Below are 17,931 nucleotides of genomic sequence, written 5' to 3'. Positions count from 1 at the left end.
GATTGGATTAGTCTGGTAAGAACATTATTATATTATACCAATATTTTTACATTGAATTTAAAGGTTGGATAGTGACTCTGTGCTCGATTGGATTAGTCTGGTAAGAACATTATTATATTATACCAATATTTTTACACTGATTTAAAAAGTTAGAAAGTGACTCTGTGCTCAATTGGATTAGTCTGGTAAGAACATTATTATATTATACCAATATTTTTAAGCTGAATTTAAAAGTTGGATAAGTGACTCTGTGCTCGATTGGATTAGTCTGGTAAGAACATTATTATATTATACCAATATTTTTAAGCTGAATTTAAAAGTTAGAAAGTGACTCTGTGCTTGATTGGGTTAGTCTGGTAAGAACATTATTATATTATAACAATATTTTTAAGCTGAATTTAAAAGTTAGAAAGTGACTCTGTGCTCGATTGGATTAGTCTGATAAGATGGTAAGAACATTATTATATTATACCAATATTTTTACACTGAATTAAAAGTTAGAAAGTGACTCTGTGATCGATTGGATTAGTCTGGTAAGATGGTAAGAACATTATTATATTATACCAATATTTTAACACTGAATTAAAAAGTTAGAAAGTGACTCTGTGCTCGATTGGATTAGTCTGGTAAGAACATTATTATATTATACCAATATTTTTACATTGAATTTAAAGGTTGGATAGTGACTCTGTGCTCGATTGGATTAGTCTGGTAAGAACATTATTATACTATACCAATATTTTTACATTGGATTTAAAGGTTGGATAGTGACTCTGTGCTCGATTTGAATAGTCTGGTAAGAACATTATTATATTATACCAATATTTTTAAGCTGAATTTAAAAGTTAGAAAGTGACTCTGTGCTCGACTGGATTAGTCTGGTAAGAACATTATTATATTATACCAATATTTTTACACTGAATTAAAAAGTTAGAAAGTGACTCTGTGCTCAATTGGATTAGTCTGGTAAGAACATTATTATATTATAACAATATTTTTAAGCTGAATTTAAAAGTTGGATAAGTGACTCTGTGCTTGATTGGATTAGTCTGGTAAGAACATTATTATATTATACCAATATTTTTACACTGAATTAAAAAGTTAGAAAGTGACTCTGTGCTCGATTGGATTAGTCTGATAAGAACATTATTATATTATACCAATATTTTTACATTGAATTTAAAGGTTGGATAGTGACTCTGTGCTCGATTGGATTAGTCTGGTAAGAACATTATTATATTATAACAATATTTTTAAGCTGAATTTAAAAGTTGGATAAGTGACTCTGTGCTCGATTGGATTAGTCTGGTAAGATGGTAAGAACATTATTATATTATACCAATATTTTTACACTGAATTTAAAAGTTAGAAAGTGACTCTGTGCTCGATTGGATTAGTCTGGTAAGAACATTATTATATTATACCAATATTTTTACATTGAATTTAAAGGTTGGATAGTGACTCTGTGCTCAATTGGATTAGTCTGGTAAGAACATTATTATATTATAACAATATTTTTAAGCTGAATTTAAAAGTTGGATAAGTGACTCTGTGCTCGATTGGATTAGTCTAGTAAGATGGCAAGAACATTATTATATTATACCAATATTTTTAAGCTGAATTTAAAAGTTAGAAAGTGACTCTGTGCTCGATTGGATTAGTCTGGTAAGAACATTATTATATTATACCAATATTTTTACATTGAATTTAAAGGTTGGATAGTGACTCTGTGCTTGATTGGAATAGTCTGGTAAGAACATTATTATATTATACCAATATTTTTAAGCTGAATTAAAAAGTTAGAAAGTGACTCTGTGCTCAATTGGAATAGTCTGGTAAGAACATTATTATATTATACCAATATTTTTAAGATGAATTTAAAAGTTGGATAAGTGACTCTGTGCTTGATTGGATTAGTCTGGTAAGAACATTATTATATTATACCAATATTTTTACACTGAATTAAAAACTTAGATTGTGACTCTGTGATCGATTGGATTAGTCTGGTAAGATGGTAAGAACATTATTATATTATACCAATATTTTTACACTGAATTAAAAAGTTAGAAAGTGACTCTGTGCTCGATTGGATTAGTCTGGTAAGAACATTATTATATTATACCAATATTTTTACATTGAATTTAAAGGTTGGATAGTGACTCTGTGCTCGATTGGATTAGTCTGGTAAGAACATTATTATATTATACCAATATTTTTACATTTAATTTAAAGGTTGGATAGTGACTCTGTGCTCGATTGGATTAGTCTGGTAAGAACATTATTATATTATACAAATATTTTTACACTGAATTAAAAACTTAGATTGTGACTCTGTGATCGAATGGATTAGTCTGGTAAAATGGTAAGAACATTATTATATTATACCAATATTTTTACACTGAATTAAAAAGTTAGAAAGTGACTCTGTGCTCGATTGGGTTAGTCTGGTAAGAACATTCTTATATTATACCAATATTTTTAAGCTGAATTTAAAAGTTAGAAAGTGACTCTGTGCTCGACTGGATTAGTCTGGTAAGAACATTATTATATTATACCAATATTTTTACACTGAATTAAAAAGTTAGAAAGTGACTCTGTGCTCAATTGGATTAGTCTGGTAAGAACATTATTATATTATACAAATATTTTTACACTGAATTAAAAACTTAGATTGTGACTCTGTGATCGATTGGATTAGTCTGGTAAGATGGTAAGAACATTATCATATTATACCAATATTTTTACACTGAATTAAAAACTTAGATTGTGACTCTGTGATCGATTGGATTAGTCTGGTAAGATGGTAAGAACATTATTATATTATACCAATATTTTTACACTGAATTAAAAAGATAGAAAGTGACTCTGTGCTCGATTGGATTAGTCTGGTAAGAACATTATTATATTATACCAATATTTTTACATTGAATTTAAAGGTTGGATAGTGACTCTGTGCTCGATTGGATTAGTCTGGTAAGAACATTATTATATTATACCAATATTTTTACATTTAATTTAAAGGTTGGATAGTGACTCTGTGCTCGATTGGATTAGTCTGGTAAGAACATTATTATATTATACAAATATTTTTACACTGAATTAAAAACTTAGATTGTGACTCTGTGATCGAATGGATTAGTCTGGTAAAATGGTAAGAACATTATTATATTATACCAATATTTTTACACTGAATTAAAAAGTTAGAAAGTGACTCTGTGCTCTATTGGGTTAGTCTGGTAAGAACATTATTATATTATACCAATATTTTTAAGCTGAATTTAAAAGTTAAAAAGTGACTCTGTGCTTGACTGGATTAGTCTGGTAAGAACATTATTATATTATACCAATATTTTTACACTGAATTAAAAAGTTAGAAAGTGACTCTGTGCTCAATTGGATTAGTCTGGTAAGAACATTATTATATTATACCAATATTTTTAAGCTGAATTTAAAAGTTGGATAAGTGACTCTGTGCTTGATTGGATTAGTCTGGTAAGAACATTATTATATTATACAAATATTTTTACACTGAATTAAAAACTTAGATTGTGACTCTGTGATCGATTGGATTAGTCTGGTAAGATGGTAAGAACATTATTATATTATACCAATATTTTTACACTGAATTAAAAACTTAGATTGTGACTCTGTGATCGATTGGATTAGTCTGGTAAGATGGTAAGAACATTATTATATTATACCAATATTTTTAAACTGAATTAAAAACTTAGATTGTGACTCTGTGATCGATTGGATTAGTCTGGTAAGATGGTAAGAACATTATTATATTATACCAATATTTTTACATTGAATTTAAAGGTTGGATAGTGACTCTGTGATCGATTAGATTAGTCTGGTAAGATGGTAAGAACATTATTATATTATACCAGTATTTTTACACTGAATTAAAAAGTTAGAAAGTGACTCTGTGCTCGATTGGATTAGTCTGGTAAGAACATTATTATATTATACCAATATTTTTACATTGAATTTAAAGGTAGGATAGTGACTCTGTGCTCGATTGGATTAGTCTGGTAAGAACATTATTATATTATACCAATATTTTTACATTGAATTTAAAGGTTGGATAGTGACTCTGTGCTCGATTGGAATAGTCTGGTAAGAACATTATTATATTATACCAATATTTCTAAGCTGAATTTAAAAGTTAGAAAGTGACTCTGTGCTCGACTGGATTAGTCTGGTAAGAACATTATCATATTATACCAATATTTTTAAGCTGAATTTAAAAGTTAGAAAGTGACTCTGTGCTCGACTGGATTAGTCTGGTAAGAACATTATTATAATATACCAATATTTTTACACTGAATTAAAAAGTTAGAAAGTGACTCTGTGCTCAATTGGATTAGTCTGGTAAGAACATTATTATATTATACCAATATTTTTAAGCTGAATTTAAAAGTTAGAAAGTGACTCTGTGCTCGACTGGATTAGTCTGGTAAGATGGTAAGAACATTATTATATTATACCAATATTTTTACACTGAATTAAAAACTTAGATTGTGACTCTGTGATCGATTGGATTAGTCTGGTAAGATGGTAAGAACATTATTATATTATACCAATATTTTTACACTGAATTAAAAACTTAGATTGTGACTCTGTGATCGATTGGATTAGTCTGGTAAGATGGTAAGAACATTATTATATTATACCAATATTTTTACACTGAATTAAAAAGTTAGAAAGTGACTCTGTGCTTGATTGGAATAGTCTGGTAAGAACATTATTATATTATACCAATATTTTTAAGCTGAATTAAAAAGTTTGAAAGTGACTCTGTGCTCAATTGGATTAGTCTGGTAAGAACATTATTATATTATACCAATATTTTTAAGATGAATTTAAAAGTTGGATAAGTGACTCTGTGCTTGATTGGATTAGTCTGGTAAGAACATTATTATATTATACCAATATTTTTACACTGAATTAAAAACTTAGATTGTGACTCTGTGATCGATTGGATTAGTCTGGTAAGATGGTAAGAACATTATTATATTATACCAATATTTTTACACTGAATTAAAAAGTTAGAAAGTGACTCTGTGCTCGATTGGATTAGTCTGGTAAGAACATTATTATATTATACCAATATTTTTACATTGAATTTAAAGGTTGGATAGTGACTCTGTGCTCGATTGGATTAGTCTGGTAAGAACATTATTATATTATACCAATATTTTTACATTGAATTTAAAGGTTGGATAGTGACTCTGTGCTCGATTGGGTTAGTCTGGTAAGAACATTATTATATTATACCAATATTTTTAAGCTGAATTTAAAAGTTAGAAAGTGACTCTGTGCTCGACTGGATTAGTCTGGTAAGAACATTATTATATTATACCAATATTTTTACACTGAATTAAAAACTTAGATTGTGACTCTGTGATCGATTGGATTAGTCTGGTAAGATGGTAAGAACATTATTATATTATACCAATATTTTTACACTGAATTAAAAAGTTAGAAAGTGACTCTGTGCTCGATTGGATTAGTCTGGTAAGAACATTATTATATTATACCAATATTTTTACATTGAATTTAAAGGTTGGATAGTGACTCTGTGCTCGATTGGATTAGTCTGGTAAGAACATTATTATATTATACCAATATTTTTACATTGAATTTAAAGGTTGGATAGTGACTCTGTGCTCGATTGGGTTAGTCTGGTAAGAACATTATTATATTATACCAATATTTTTAAGCTGAATTTAAAAGTTAGAAAGTGACTCTGTGCTCGACTGGATTAGTCTGGTAAGAACATTATTATAATATACCAATATTTTTACACTGAATTAAAAAGTTAGAAAGTGACTCTGTGCTCAATTGGATTAGTCTGGTAAGAACATTATTATATTATACCAATATTTTTAAGCTGAATTTAAAAGTTAGAAAGTGACTCTGTGCTCGACTGGATTAGTCTGGTAAGATGGTAAGAACATTATTATATTATACCAATATTTTTACACTGAATTAAAAACTTAGATTGTGACTCTGTGATCGATTGGATTAGTCTGGTAAGATGGTAAGAACATTATTATATTATACCAATATTTTTACACTGAATTAAAAACTTAGATTGTGACTCTGTGATCGATTGGATTAGTCTGGTAAGATGGTAAGAACATTATTATATTATACCAATATTTTTACACTGAATTAAAAAGTTAGAAAGTGACTCTGTGCTCGATTGGATTAGTCTGGTAAGAACATTATTATATTATACCAATATTTTTACATTGAATTTAAAGGTTGGATAGTGACTCTGTGCTTGATTGGAATAGTCTGGTAAGAACATTATTATATTATACCAATATTTTTAAGCTGAATTAAAAAGTTTGAAAGTGACTCTGTGCTCAATTGGATTAGTCTGGTAAGAACACTATTATATTATACCAATATTTTTAAGATGAATTTAAAAGTTGGATAAGTGACTCTGTGCTTGATTGGATTAGTCTGGTAAGAACATTATTATATTATACCAATATTTTTACACTGAATTAAAAACTTAGATTGTGACTCTGTGATCGATTGGATTAGTCTGGTAAGATGGTAAGAACATTATTATATTATACCAATATTTTTACACTGAATTAAAAAGTTAGAAAGTGACTCTGTGCTCGATTGGATTAGTCTGGTAAGAACATTATTATATTATACCAATATTTTTACATTGAATTTAAAGGTTGGATAGTGACTCTGTGCTCGATTGGATTAGTCTGGTAAGAACATTATTATATTATACCAATATTTTTACATTGAATTTAAAGGTTGGATAAGTGACTCTGTGCTCGATTTGAATAGTCTGGTAAGAACATTATTATATTATACCAATATTTTTACATTGAATTTAAAGGTTGGATAAGTGACTCTGTGCTCGATTTGAATAGTCTGGTAAGAACATTATTATATTATACCAATATTTTTACATTGAATTTAAAGGTTGGATAAGTGACTTTGTGCTCGATTTGAATAGTCTGGTAAGAACATTATTATATTATACCAATATTTTTACATTGAATTTAAAGGTTGGATAAGTGACTCTGTGCTCGATTTGAATAGTCTGGTAAGAACATTATTATATTATACCAATATTTTTACATTGAATTTAAAGGTTGGATAGTGACTCTGTGCTCGATTTGAATAGTCTGGTAAGAACATTATTATATTATACCAATATTTTTAAGCTGAATTTAAAAGTTAGAAAGTGACTCTGTGCTCGACTGGATTAGTCTGGTAAGAACATTATTATATTATACCAATATTTTTACACTGACTTAAAAAGTTAGAAAGTGACTCTGTGCTCAATTGGATTAGTCTTGTAAGAACATTATTATATTATAACAATATTTTTAAGCTGAATTTAAAAGTTGGATAAGTGACTCTGTGCTTGATTGGATTAGTCTGCTAAGAACATTATTATATTATACCAATATTTTTACATTGAATTTAAAAGTTAGAAAGTGACTCTGTGCTCGATTGGATTAGTCTGGTAAGATGGTAAGAACATTATTATATTATACCAATATTTTTACACTGAATTAAAAAGTTAGAAAGTGACTCTGTGCTCGATTGGATTAGTCTGGTAAGAACATTATTATATTATACCAATATTTTTACACTGATTTAAAAAGTTAGAAAGTGACTCTGTGCTCAATTGGATTAGTCTGGTAAGAACATTATTATATTATACCAATATTTTTAAGCTGAATTTAAAAGTTGGATAAGTGACTCTGTGCTCGATTGGATTAGTCTGGTAAGAACATTATTATATTATACCAATATTTTTAAGCTGAATTTAAAAGTTAGAAAGTGACTCTGTGCTTGATTGGATTAGTCTGGTAAGAACATTATTATATTATAACAATATTTTTAAGCTGAATTTAAAAGTTGGATAAGTGACTGTGCTTGATTGGATTAGTCTGGTAAGAACATTATTATATTATACCAATATTTTTACATTGAATTTAAAGGTTGGATAGTGACTCTGTGCTCGATTGGATTAGTCTGGTAAGAACATTATTATATTATAACAATATTTTTAAGCTGAATTTAAAAGTTGGATAAGTGACTCTGTGCTCGATTGGATTAGTCTGGTAAGATGGTAAGAACATTATTATATTATACCAATATTTTTAAGCTGAATTTAAAAGTTGGATAAGTGACTCTGTGCTCGATTGGATTAGTCTGGTAAGAACATTATTATATTATACCAATATTTTTACATTGAATTTAAAGGTTGGATAGTGACTCTGTGCTCGATTGGATTAGTCTGGTAAGAACATTATTATATTATAACAATATTTTTAAGCTGAATTTAAAAGTTGGATAAGTGACTCTGTGCTCAATTGGATTAGTCTGGTAAGAACATTATTATATTATACCAATATTTTTAAGCTGAATTTAAAAGTTGGATAAGTGACTCTGTGCTCGATTGGATTAGTCTGGTAAGAACATTATTATATTATACCAATATTTTTAAGCTGAATTTAATTATTATATTATACCAATATTTTTAAGCTGAATTTAAAAGTTAGAAAGTGACTCTGTGCTCGATTGGATTAGTCTGGTAAGATGGCAAGAACATTATTATATTAATTTAAAAGTTAGATAGTGACTCTGTGCTCGATTGGATTAGTCTAGTAAGATGGCAAGAACATTATTATATTATACCAATATTTTTACGTTGAATTTAAAAGGCCAAAAATTAAAAAATACTATTGGAATAAGAATACAAAACTGTGAATAAAAGTATTTTTTTTAATTCAATCAAAAAAGAAAATCTAACCTTTCAATAGAGAAATGATTGAATTAAAAATAAATACACACGTATATCTTTGGCACTTAAACTTCCGGAACCAACTCACGTCTTTAATGTAGTTGGTGGAGATGGTTTTGCCGTCTCTGTCGATGGCTCCTTCAGCCACGATGATGATGTTGAGTCTGGAGCCCTTGATGCGGCTCTGAGAGGAACACCAGACATTCATCAGCTACGTCACGACTCCTGGAAGCGACATGTGAAGTCGGCTCACCGCCTCCAGACGGTCGCACATGCGGTCCTCCCAGCCCTGCTGAGGAGGGGCCTCGGGGATGAAGAGCCAGTCGGCTCCGGAGGCCAGAGCCGACACCAGGGCCAGGTACCTGCGGGAGCAGACGCTGGTTTTTAACGTGTTTACTCATGAAAAAAAAAGAAAAAAAGAAGTTGAAGAGCGAGTACGCACCCGCAGTGACGACCCATGACTTCAAGAACAAAAGTTCTTTGGTGGCTACGAAGATATGAGGGAAGGAAAGAGAAAGAGTGAACATCTGAGCAAGCCTGGACAAGATGTTTCCGTCACATTATAAAAGAATGTTTGTCTATCAGTGAAAACATTTGTTACTATAACGTTTCTACTTGGAGCTCAGGAGATTAACTTCATTATCACAATATCATTTAATGAGACTGTATTGATACTGATTGATCTTTTATTTAATTTAATTTATTGTTGTTGCTTAAAATCATGTTTTTTTCTTTCATGCATTATCTTTCAAATATTTACAGCGTTGGTTCATGTGGCCTCTAGATGGCAGCGGTCGTTACATCCTCCGCAGCTAAAGAAAGAATTAAATCCTGTAAAATCTCAGCGATGACTGGGGATGAGAGGATACAGTTGACTCCAGCAGCTTTTAAAGCTGATGTTTGGACATATTTTGGTCTGAAAGCAGTTACAACTTCGTCAAGAGTCATGTATTCTGTAAATACTACAACACCAGAGTCAAGTACTGGACAATACTACACACATATCCTTGTTACTACACTATCACAACACCAGAGTCAAGTACTGGACAATACTACACATATATACTTGTTACTACACTATGACAACACCAGAGTACTGGACAATACTACACATATATACTTGTTACTACACTATCACAACACCAGAGTCAAGTACTGGACAATACTACACATATATACTTGTTACTACACTATCACAACACCAGAGTCAAGTACTGGACAATACTACACATATATACTTGTTACTACACTATCACAACACCAGATTACTGGACAATACTACACATATATACTTGTTACTACACTATCACAACACCAGAGTACTGGACAATACTACACATATATACTTGTTACTACACTATCACAACACCAGAGTCAAGTACAGGACAATACTACACATACATACTTGTTACTACACTATCACAACACCAGAGTCAAGTACTGGACAATACTACACATATATCCTTGTTACTACACTATCACAACACCAGAGTACTGGACAATACTACACATATATACTTGTTACTACACTATCACAACACCAGAGTACTGGACAATACTACACATATATACTTGTTACTACACTATCACAACACCAGAGTACTGGACAATACTACACATTTATACTTGTTACTACACTATCACAACACCAGAGTCAAGTACAGGACAATACTACACATACATACTTGTTACTACACTATCACAACACCAGAGTCAAGTACTGGACAATACTACACATATATACTTGTTACTACACTATCACAACACCAGAGTCAAGTACTGGACAATACTACACATATATCCTTGTTACTACACTATCACAACACCAGACTCAAGTACTACACAAAACACAAACACAAAACTAAGGTAAAAGTTAAATTACAGAAAATGTAACTTTAACTCCTGAGTTCTTAAAGTAGTTCATTTTTCAGGTCTAACTCGGTGACATTAATGAAGGCGACTTTCCGCCGCCGACCTCTGAGCCGTGGTCATGATGGCGTCGATGATCTCCATGATGCGGTGCAGAGCAGAGTCGGCTCCGATGGTCATGTCCGTTCCGCAGAAGTCGTTGTCGATGGAGCCGACCAGACCCACGATGTTGAGGTGTGTGTGCTGCTGCGCCAGCGTGTCAGTGATTCTGCCTGAGAGTTTTAAAAAAAAACAAAAACATTTTTAACTCCTTCAGAACCAGCTTGAACCGCTTTCATCTCCTCGCCTTTCTGGACCAGCTCGGCCAGCAGGCCGCTCCACTCGCTGCGGAAGATGTCGGCGCCGGTCAGGCTGCCGTCTCCGCCGCACACACACAGGTTGGTGATTCCTCGCTTGACCAGGTTGTAGGCGGCGGCGAGTCGACCGTCTCGGACCGTGAAGGCTTTGCATCGAGCGCTGCCGATGACGGTGCCGCCCTGAGAGAGCAACACGAGCCCACAAATGATTCTGGATCCATTTAAAAGATGCTCAGAGGAATAGATTTCCTTTGTTGTAGTGTGAGGAATTAAAATGACGCACTGAACCTCATACAAATACCATTTTAATATTTATATACAGCCTGTCGTGCTGAAGCAACATTATATACATTTATATATTTGGAATTTTCTTGATTTAATCTATATTTTATTGCATTTTTCCCCCAAAGAAAATTGACTTAAAAGATTCACTTGAGAATACATTATACGTATTTAAAGACTATTATTAAAAGACGATTTTTAATAATACAATAAAACAAGTTTCTTTGTTTTGAAGTAACTTTACTTTATTATTATATATATTTTTCGAATATATATAGATATAGACATTAAAATATAAGATAATCTATATATACAGTATATAGACATTAAAATATATAAGATAACTTGAGGATTTATCCCATTTAAAAATATGCTTCTTTGATATTTACACTTGTTTTAAAAAGAAAAACAATAGAAATTAAATAATAATATACATTAAATTTGTTGTTTAATTCACACATTTGGACATTAAAATATGAGATTCACTTAAGAATAAACCCAGTTAAAAAAATGCTTATTTAATATTTACACATTTTTATTTTAAAAAGACAATGGTAATAATAGTGCATTAATAAGAAAGTACAAAGAATATATATATATATAGATATATATATATATCTATATATATAGACATTTTTCTATTCGACAAAAGAATGCTTGAGACATTTAATAGACAATAAACGTACCACGTGGCCTTCGGGTCACCTTGACCCTTAGATAACAAAAGGCTTAAAAAGTTACTTGTTTTTTGTTACATTTTGTTATTTAATTTACACTTTTAGACATTAAAATTTGAGATCAAACATTAAAATCTATCGGATTTTTTTTTTTAGAATTCCTTCCAAATTGTACGTTTTTAACTACAATATATTCGTTTTAACATTAAATAACAACAATAATAATGGTAAATTAAATAAATACATTCCTTGATTTTTTTCCATTAAATATTAGTCCAAAACACATTTAAGATGAAGTTTGATGTTGAAGCAATAAACCACATGTTTCTGCCAATAATATCAGATCTAGGGTCGACTTGTTGCGAGTGAACACAGAGATGTTTTTTCTACTGCGACGTGTAAACATGGTGAAAACTGAGGCGAAGTCACGCCTGGACAGACCTGCTGGATGATGTTGGTGACGCTGTGCCAGTGAGCAGGTTTGATGTTGTCGCCTCCGTCCACCAGCCCCTGGTACCCCTGACACCACATTACACTAATATTAACATTTGTCAACGAGTACGATCGTAGTTTTGAAAGATGTAAAGTGGGAAAATAAATGAACATGCTTGAGTTTGATGAACTATTCTGTAAAATATGTGGAAAAAAATATACTAAATATTTAAAACTAGACAACACAAGGGATACCACAAACACTTTTGTCGTCAGGCCTTCGGGTCACCTTGGCCCTGTTTATTTAATTTAATGTTTTTTATTTTAAAAGAGAACTACTTGTTACCAGGGCAACACACGCTTTGTGTATGAGGACGAGAGGATACAGTGAGTCCAGCAGCTTTTAAAGCTGATGTTTGGACATATTTTAGTTTGAAAACAAATGAAAGCAGTTACGACTTCATCAGGAGTCTTGTGGTCTGAAAATACTACAACACCAGAGTCAAGTACTGGACAATACTACACATATATACTTGTTACTACACTATCACAACACCAGAGTCAAGTACTGGACAATACTACACATATATACTTGTTACTACACTATCACAACACCAGAGTCAAGTACTGGACAATACTACACATATATACTTGTTACTACACTATCACAACACCAGAGTCAAGTACTGGACAATACTACACATATATACTTGTTTCTACACTATCACAACACCAGAGTGAAGTACTGGACAATACTACACATATATACTTGTTACTACACTATCACAACACCAGAGTCAAGTACTGGACAATACTACACATATATACTTGTTACTACACTATCACAACACCAGAGTCAAGTACTGGACAATACTACACATATATACTTGTTACTACACTATCACAACACCAGAGTCAAGTACTGGACAATACTACACATATATACTTGTTACTACACTATAACAACACCAGAGTCAAGTACTGGACAATACTACACATATATACTTGTTACTACACTATCACAACACCAGAGTCAAGTACTGGACAATACTACACATATATACTTGTTACTACACTATCACAACACCAGAGTCAAGTACTGGACAATACTACACATATATACTTGTTACTACACTATAACAACACCAGAGTCAAGTACTGGACAATACTACACATATATACTTGTTACTACACTATCACAACACCAGAGTCAAGTACTGGACAATACTACACATATATACTTGTTACTACACTATCACAACACCAGAGTCAAGTACTGGACAATACTACACATGTATACTTGTTACTACACTATAACAACACCAGAGTCAAGTACTGGACAATACTACACATATATACTTGTTACTACACTATCACAACACCAGAGTCAAGTACTGGACAATACTACACATATATACTTGTTACTACACTATCACAACACCAGAGTCAAGTACTGGACAATACTACACATATATACTTGTTACTACACTATAACAACACCAGAGTCAAGTACTGGACAATACTACACATATATACTTGTTACTACACTATCACAACACCAGAGTCAAGTACTGGACAATACTACACATATATCCTTGTTACTACACTATCACAACACCAGAGTCAAGTACTGGACAATACTACACATGTATACTTGTTACTACACTATCACAACACCAGAGTCAAGTACTGGACAATACTACACATATATACTTGTTACTACACTATCACAACACCAGAGTCAAGTACTCTACAATACTACACATATATACTTGTTACTACACTATCACAACACCAGAGTCAAGTACTGGACAATACTACACATATATACTTGTTACTACACTATCACAACACCAGAGTCAAGTACTGGACAATACTACACATATATCCTTGTTACTACACTATCACAACAGCAGAGTCAAGTACTGGACAATACTACACATATATACTTGTTACTACACTATCACAACACCAGACTCAAGTACTGGACAATACTACACATATATCCTTGTTACTACACTATCATAACACCAGAGTCAAGTACTCTACAATACTACACATATATACTTGTTACTACACTATCACAACACCAGAGTCAAGTACTGGACAATACTACACATATATCATTGTTACTACACTATCACAACACCAGAGTCAAGTACTCTACAATACTACACATATATACTTGTTACTACACTATCATAACACCAGAGTCAAGTACTGGACAATACTACACATATATACTTGTTACTACACTATCACAACACCAGAGTCAAGTACTGGACAATACTACACATATATACTTGTTACTACACTATCACAACACCAGAGTCAAGTACTGGACAATACTACACATATATACTTGTTACTACACTATAACAACACCAGAGTCAAGTACTGGACAATACTACACATATATACTTGTTACTACACTATCACAACACCAGAGTCAAGTACTGGACAATACTACACATATATACTTGTTACTACACTATAACAACACCAGAGTCAAGTACTGGACAATAGTACACATATATCCTTGTTACAACACTATCACAACACCAGAGTCAAGTACTGGACAATACTACACATATATCTTTATCACTATACAGATATTGTGTAGTTTTAGATTCTTGAAAATACACACATCTAATGGTCTCTCTTTGAGTCTTTAAAGTTGAAGTAATTACTATTAATTTAATTGAATTAAAAATGCTACAAATATATCCTTGTTACTACAGTATCATTATATATATATATATTATGTACGTCTGTAATTACCTCGTGGATAAGGTACACTTTGGCTCCCACATAAATGCCCATCCTGGTCACAGCTCGCACTGCTGCGTTCATACCTGGAGTGAAAACAAAAGTTAAAATACTCCTAGTATTTTCATTCAAGATGTAACGAAACATGTGTCGGGAACATTTTTAAAGATTCCAAAGATGGCGTCATCTTGTTATCACCAACATTTTATTTGAATGTAACCAACACGGATTTAATCAGTAAATATATAGTTGTCATTTAAAAACATTTTTTATGCATTATCTTGTCTTTTCAGGGACAAGAACTAGAAGAGTAACAGAATATTGAATAGTTGAATTTCTCATGTTAAATCTTGACATGTTTAAGCATTTAATTTTTTTTTAGAATTACATGAAATGATTTGTATATTTCAAGGTTAAATTCGTTTTGAATATAAAAAATAAATCGGGTTTTTTTTTCACATGAAGAGTTTGATTTGTTTATAAAAAATGTTGATATAATAGTGGCAACATTTTTTTTATGAAATTTAAAAAGCTAAAACTAAATTAATTTTTGAAAACACCTTTCTGATTTATTTAAATGAAAAGATGAACGATTTGTTAAAATAACCAAAGTTTTAAATTAAATTATTCAACAAAAAAAATTATAATAAAAGAATCCAACCTTAAGATAAAAAAAACGTATTTAATTAAATTAATAAATAAACAGAAAAACACTCACAGTTCATTAAACTTAATCGATTGTTAACTTTATTAAAAAAAATGTTTTTAAATAACTTTTAATGATACTATATAAGGAAATAATTGAACATAAATACAGTAAATGTTAAAAAAAAAAAAAAAAGTATTCGTATTTGTACATATCTCTATCGCTTCATGACGTCACGTATACGATGGCTAGACCATGAGTGACCTTTGACCTCAAGCGAGAGGGAACAGTAGTTTTCTGAAGGTACAGTCAAGCGTTTAAACAAAAAATCGTTTTTTCTCATCCTTTCCAAAACGTCACCTTGTGCATCTCCGCCGCTGGTCAGCACCGCGACGGCTCGACCCGCCCCCGTCATCTTCAGCCTCTCCAGGTCCCAGCACGACATGTTCGCAGGTCCAGGTCGAAGTTCTGCGGAAATGGATGAAGAAGTCGGTGTTTGCAACATCCGGGTCCGTCCAGCTGTGGACGTACGTGACAAGAACTCCAGGTTCGACTCCGCCCCGCCCCTTCGGCACGTGGGGCGCTGGTTTTTTCCTCCGGCGTCTGCCGTTAAAGGAGCCGATCGCGCGTCACTGGAGATATGATCACAAACTCCGCCCGTCCGGGAGCAACTTGTGGTTAATCATTTACCGGATCTACGTCATAAGCGAGAGCAACAAGTGTTATCTTGTTATCGCGAATATTTTATTGAAACGTCATCAAGATTCAATAACTTCATATAATGTTGCGAGTTTTATACGTTTTATCTTGTGTTTTAATGGACAGAACTATGGAAGTAAATAAGTGTCATCAGAGTATTGAATTTAACTTTTAAAATGTTTTATTTTTTTATTATTATTTATGGAAGTAAATGTAATATTGTTGAATACATTTTTTTTCCAATATTGAAAGGTTGAATTCCTTTTCAATTATTCAATATTTGTTATATGTTCATTTCAATTATACAATATTTTTTTAATTGGAACCTTTTAAACTTCATATAATGTTGCTAGTTTTAAGAGTTTTATACGTTTTATCTTGTGTTTTAATGGTCAAAACTATGGAAGTAAATAAGTGTCATCAGAGTATTGAATTTAACTTTTAAAATATTTTAACTTTTATTTTTATTTTTTATGATTATTTATGGAAGTAAATATAATATTGTTGAAATTCTTTTGAAGTTGAATTCATTTCAATTATTCAGTATTTGGTATATTTTCATTCCAATTATACAATCTTTTTTTAATTCGTAGCCTTTTAAATTCAATATAAAACAATTCGAAGCATTTGAAATTAAATATAGCATTTTTTGAAGCATTTTAAATTCAACATAGAAAAAATACGAAGCCTTTTCATTTCATCATAACAGAGCCACCAGACAAAAGCAAACGAGTACCGAGTTACTGGATCATACTCGCATAAACGATCTGGTGACGTCATCACTGCTGCATCACTTTAGATACTTTCATGACAAAGAATCAACTTTGTTTTAACGTCTGGAGTTTAAACATTAAAGTTAAACTACATCTCACGATCCATCAGTAGAGTCTCATGTCAAAGGCTTGAAACAGAAACGATCGTTTGCTCTGAAGGTCTGATCCTTCACCAGAAGACACTTTGTTGAAGCTCCGCCCACAACCTCTGTTTAGCTCAGTGAGTTAATGACGTCACGTCTTTTGGAGTCGCGGGTTCGAAACCTGCTCTAGAACTTGACTGAATCTGGACTCACTGGTGACAGTTGCTGAGAGGAGATCATTGAACAAACTACTGTCCATCATGGATGATGACAGTCATCCTCTCAACACTGTCATCAGTGAGCAGAGAAGCAGATGCAGCACGAATGCTCTTCCCATGATGCAACACTAATAGACTCAAGGACACATTCATTCCTTGTGTTATTAAATTGTACAATTCTGAGTTTGGGGGCAGGAGTGGAGTGAAAGTATAATGTTAGTCTTTGTATCCTTTGTCATTGTTTTTTTTTTGTTTATCTATGTTTTTTATCTTTATCTTTAGACTTAGATTGTATTATATTGTTCTTTCTCTTTATTTCTCTTCGTT

At 31.8% G+C, this 17,931-nt stretch overlaps 1 protein-coding gene across 1 annotated transcript in view; it reads right to left on the bottom strand.

Moving 5' to 3' along the window:
• The window catches only part of pfkla (phosphofructokinase, liver a), a 44,071-nt gene extending 27,693 nt beyond the window's left edge, over positions 1–16,378 (bottom strand). The window contains exons 1-8 of the mRNA XM_087803410.1: positions 16,192–16,378; positions 15,198–15,271; positions 12,426–12,503; positions 11,016–11,205; positions 10,776–10,941; positions 9,243–9,287; positions 9,054–9,162; positions 8,889–8,984 (exon numbers count right to left, since the gene is read on the bottom strand). Of these exons, the coding sequence (XP_087659536.1) occupies positions 8,889–8,984; positions 9,054–9,162; positions 9,243–9,287; positions 10,776–10,941; positions 11,016–11,205; positions 12,426–12,503; positions 15,198–15,271; positions 16,192–16,336 (903 nt within the window). The 5' untranslated portion in view covers positions 16,337–16,378. The remainder of the gene's footprint in view (positions 1–8,888; positions 8,985–9,053; positions 9,163–9,242; positions 9,288–10,775; positions 10,942–11,015; positions 11,206–12,425; positions 12,504–15,197; positions 15,272–16,191) is intronic.
• Positions 16,379–17,931: the final 1,553 nt, after the last annotated feature.

The sequence above is a fragment of the Callionymus lyra genome, chromosome 12, assembly GCF_982586985.1.
Source record: "Callionymus lyra chromosome 12, fCalLyr1.hap1.1, whole genome shotgun sequence".
In the NCBI taxonomy this organism is placed as follows: Eukaryota; Metazoa; Chordata; class Actinopteri; order Syngnathiformes; family Callionymidae; genus Callionymus; species Callionymus lyra.
Note: the sequence above shows the minus strand (reverse complement) of the source record. Positions and strands in the feature narration are given on the sequence as shown.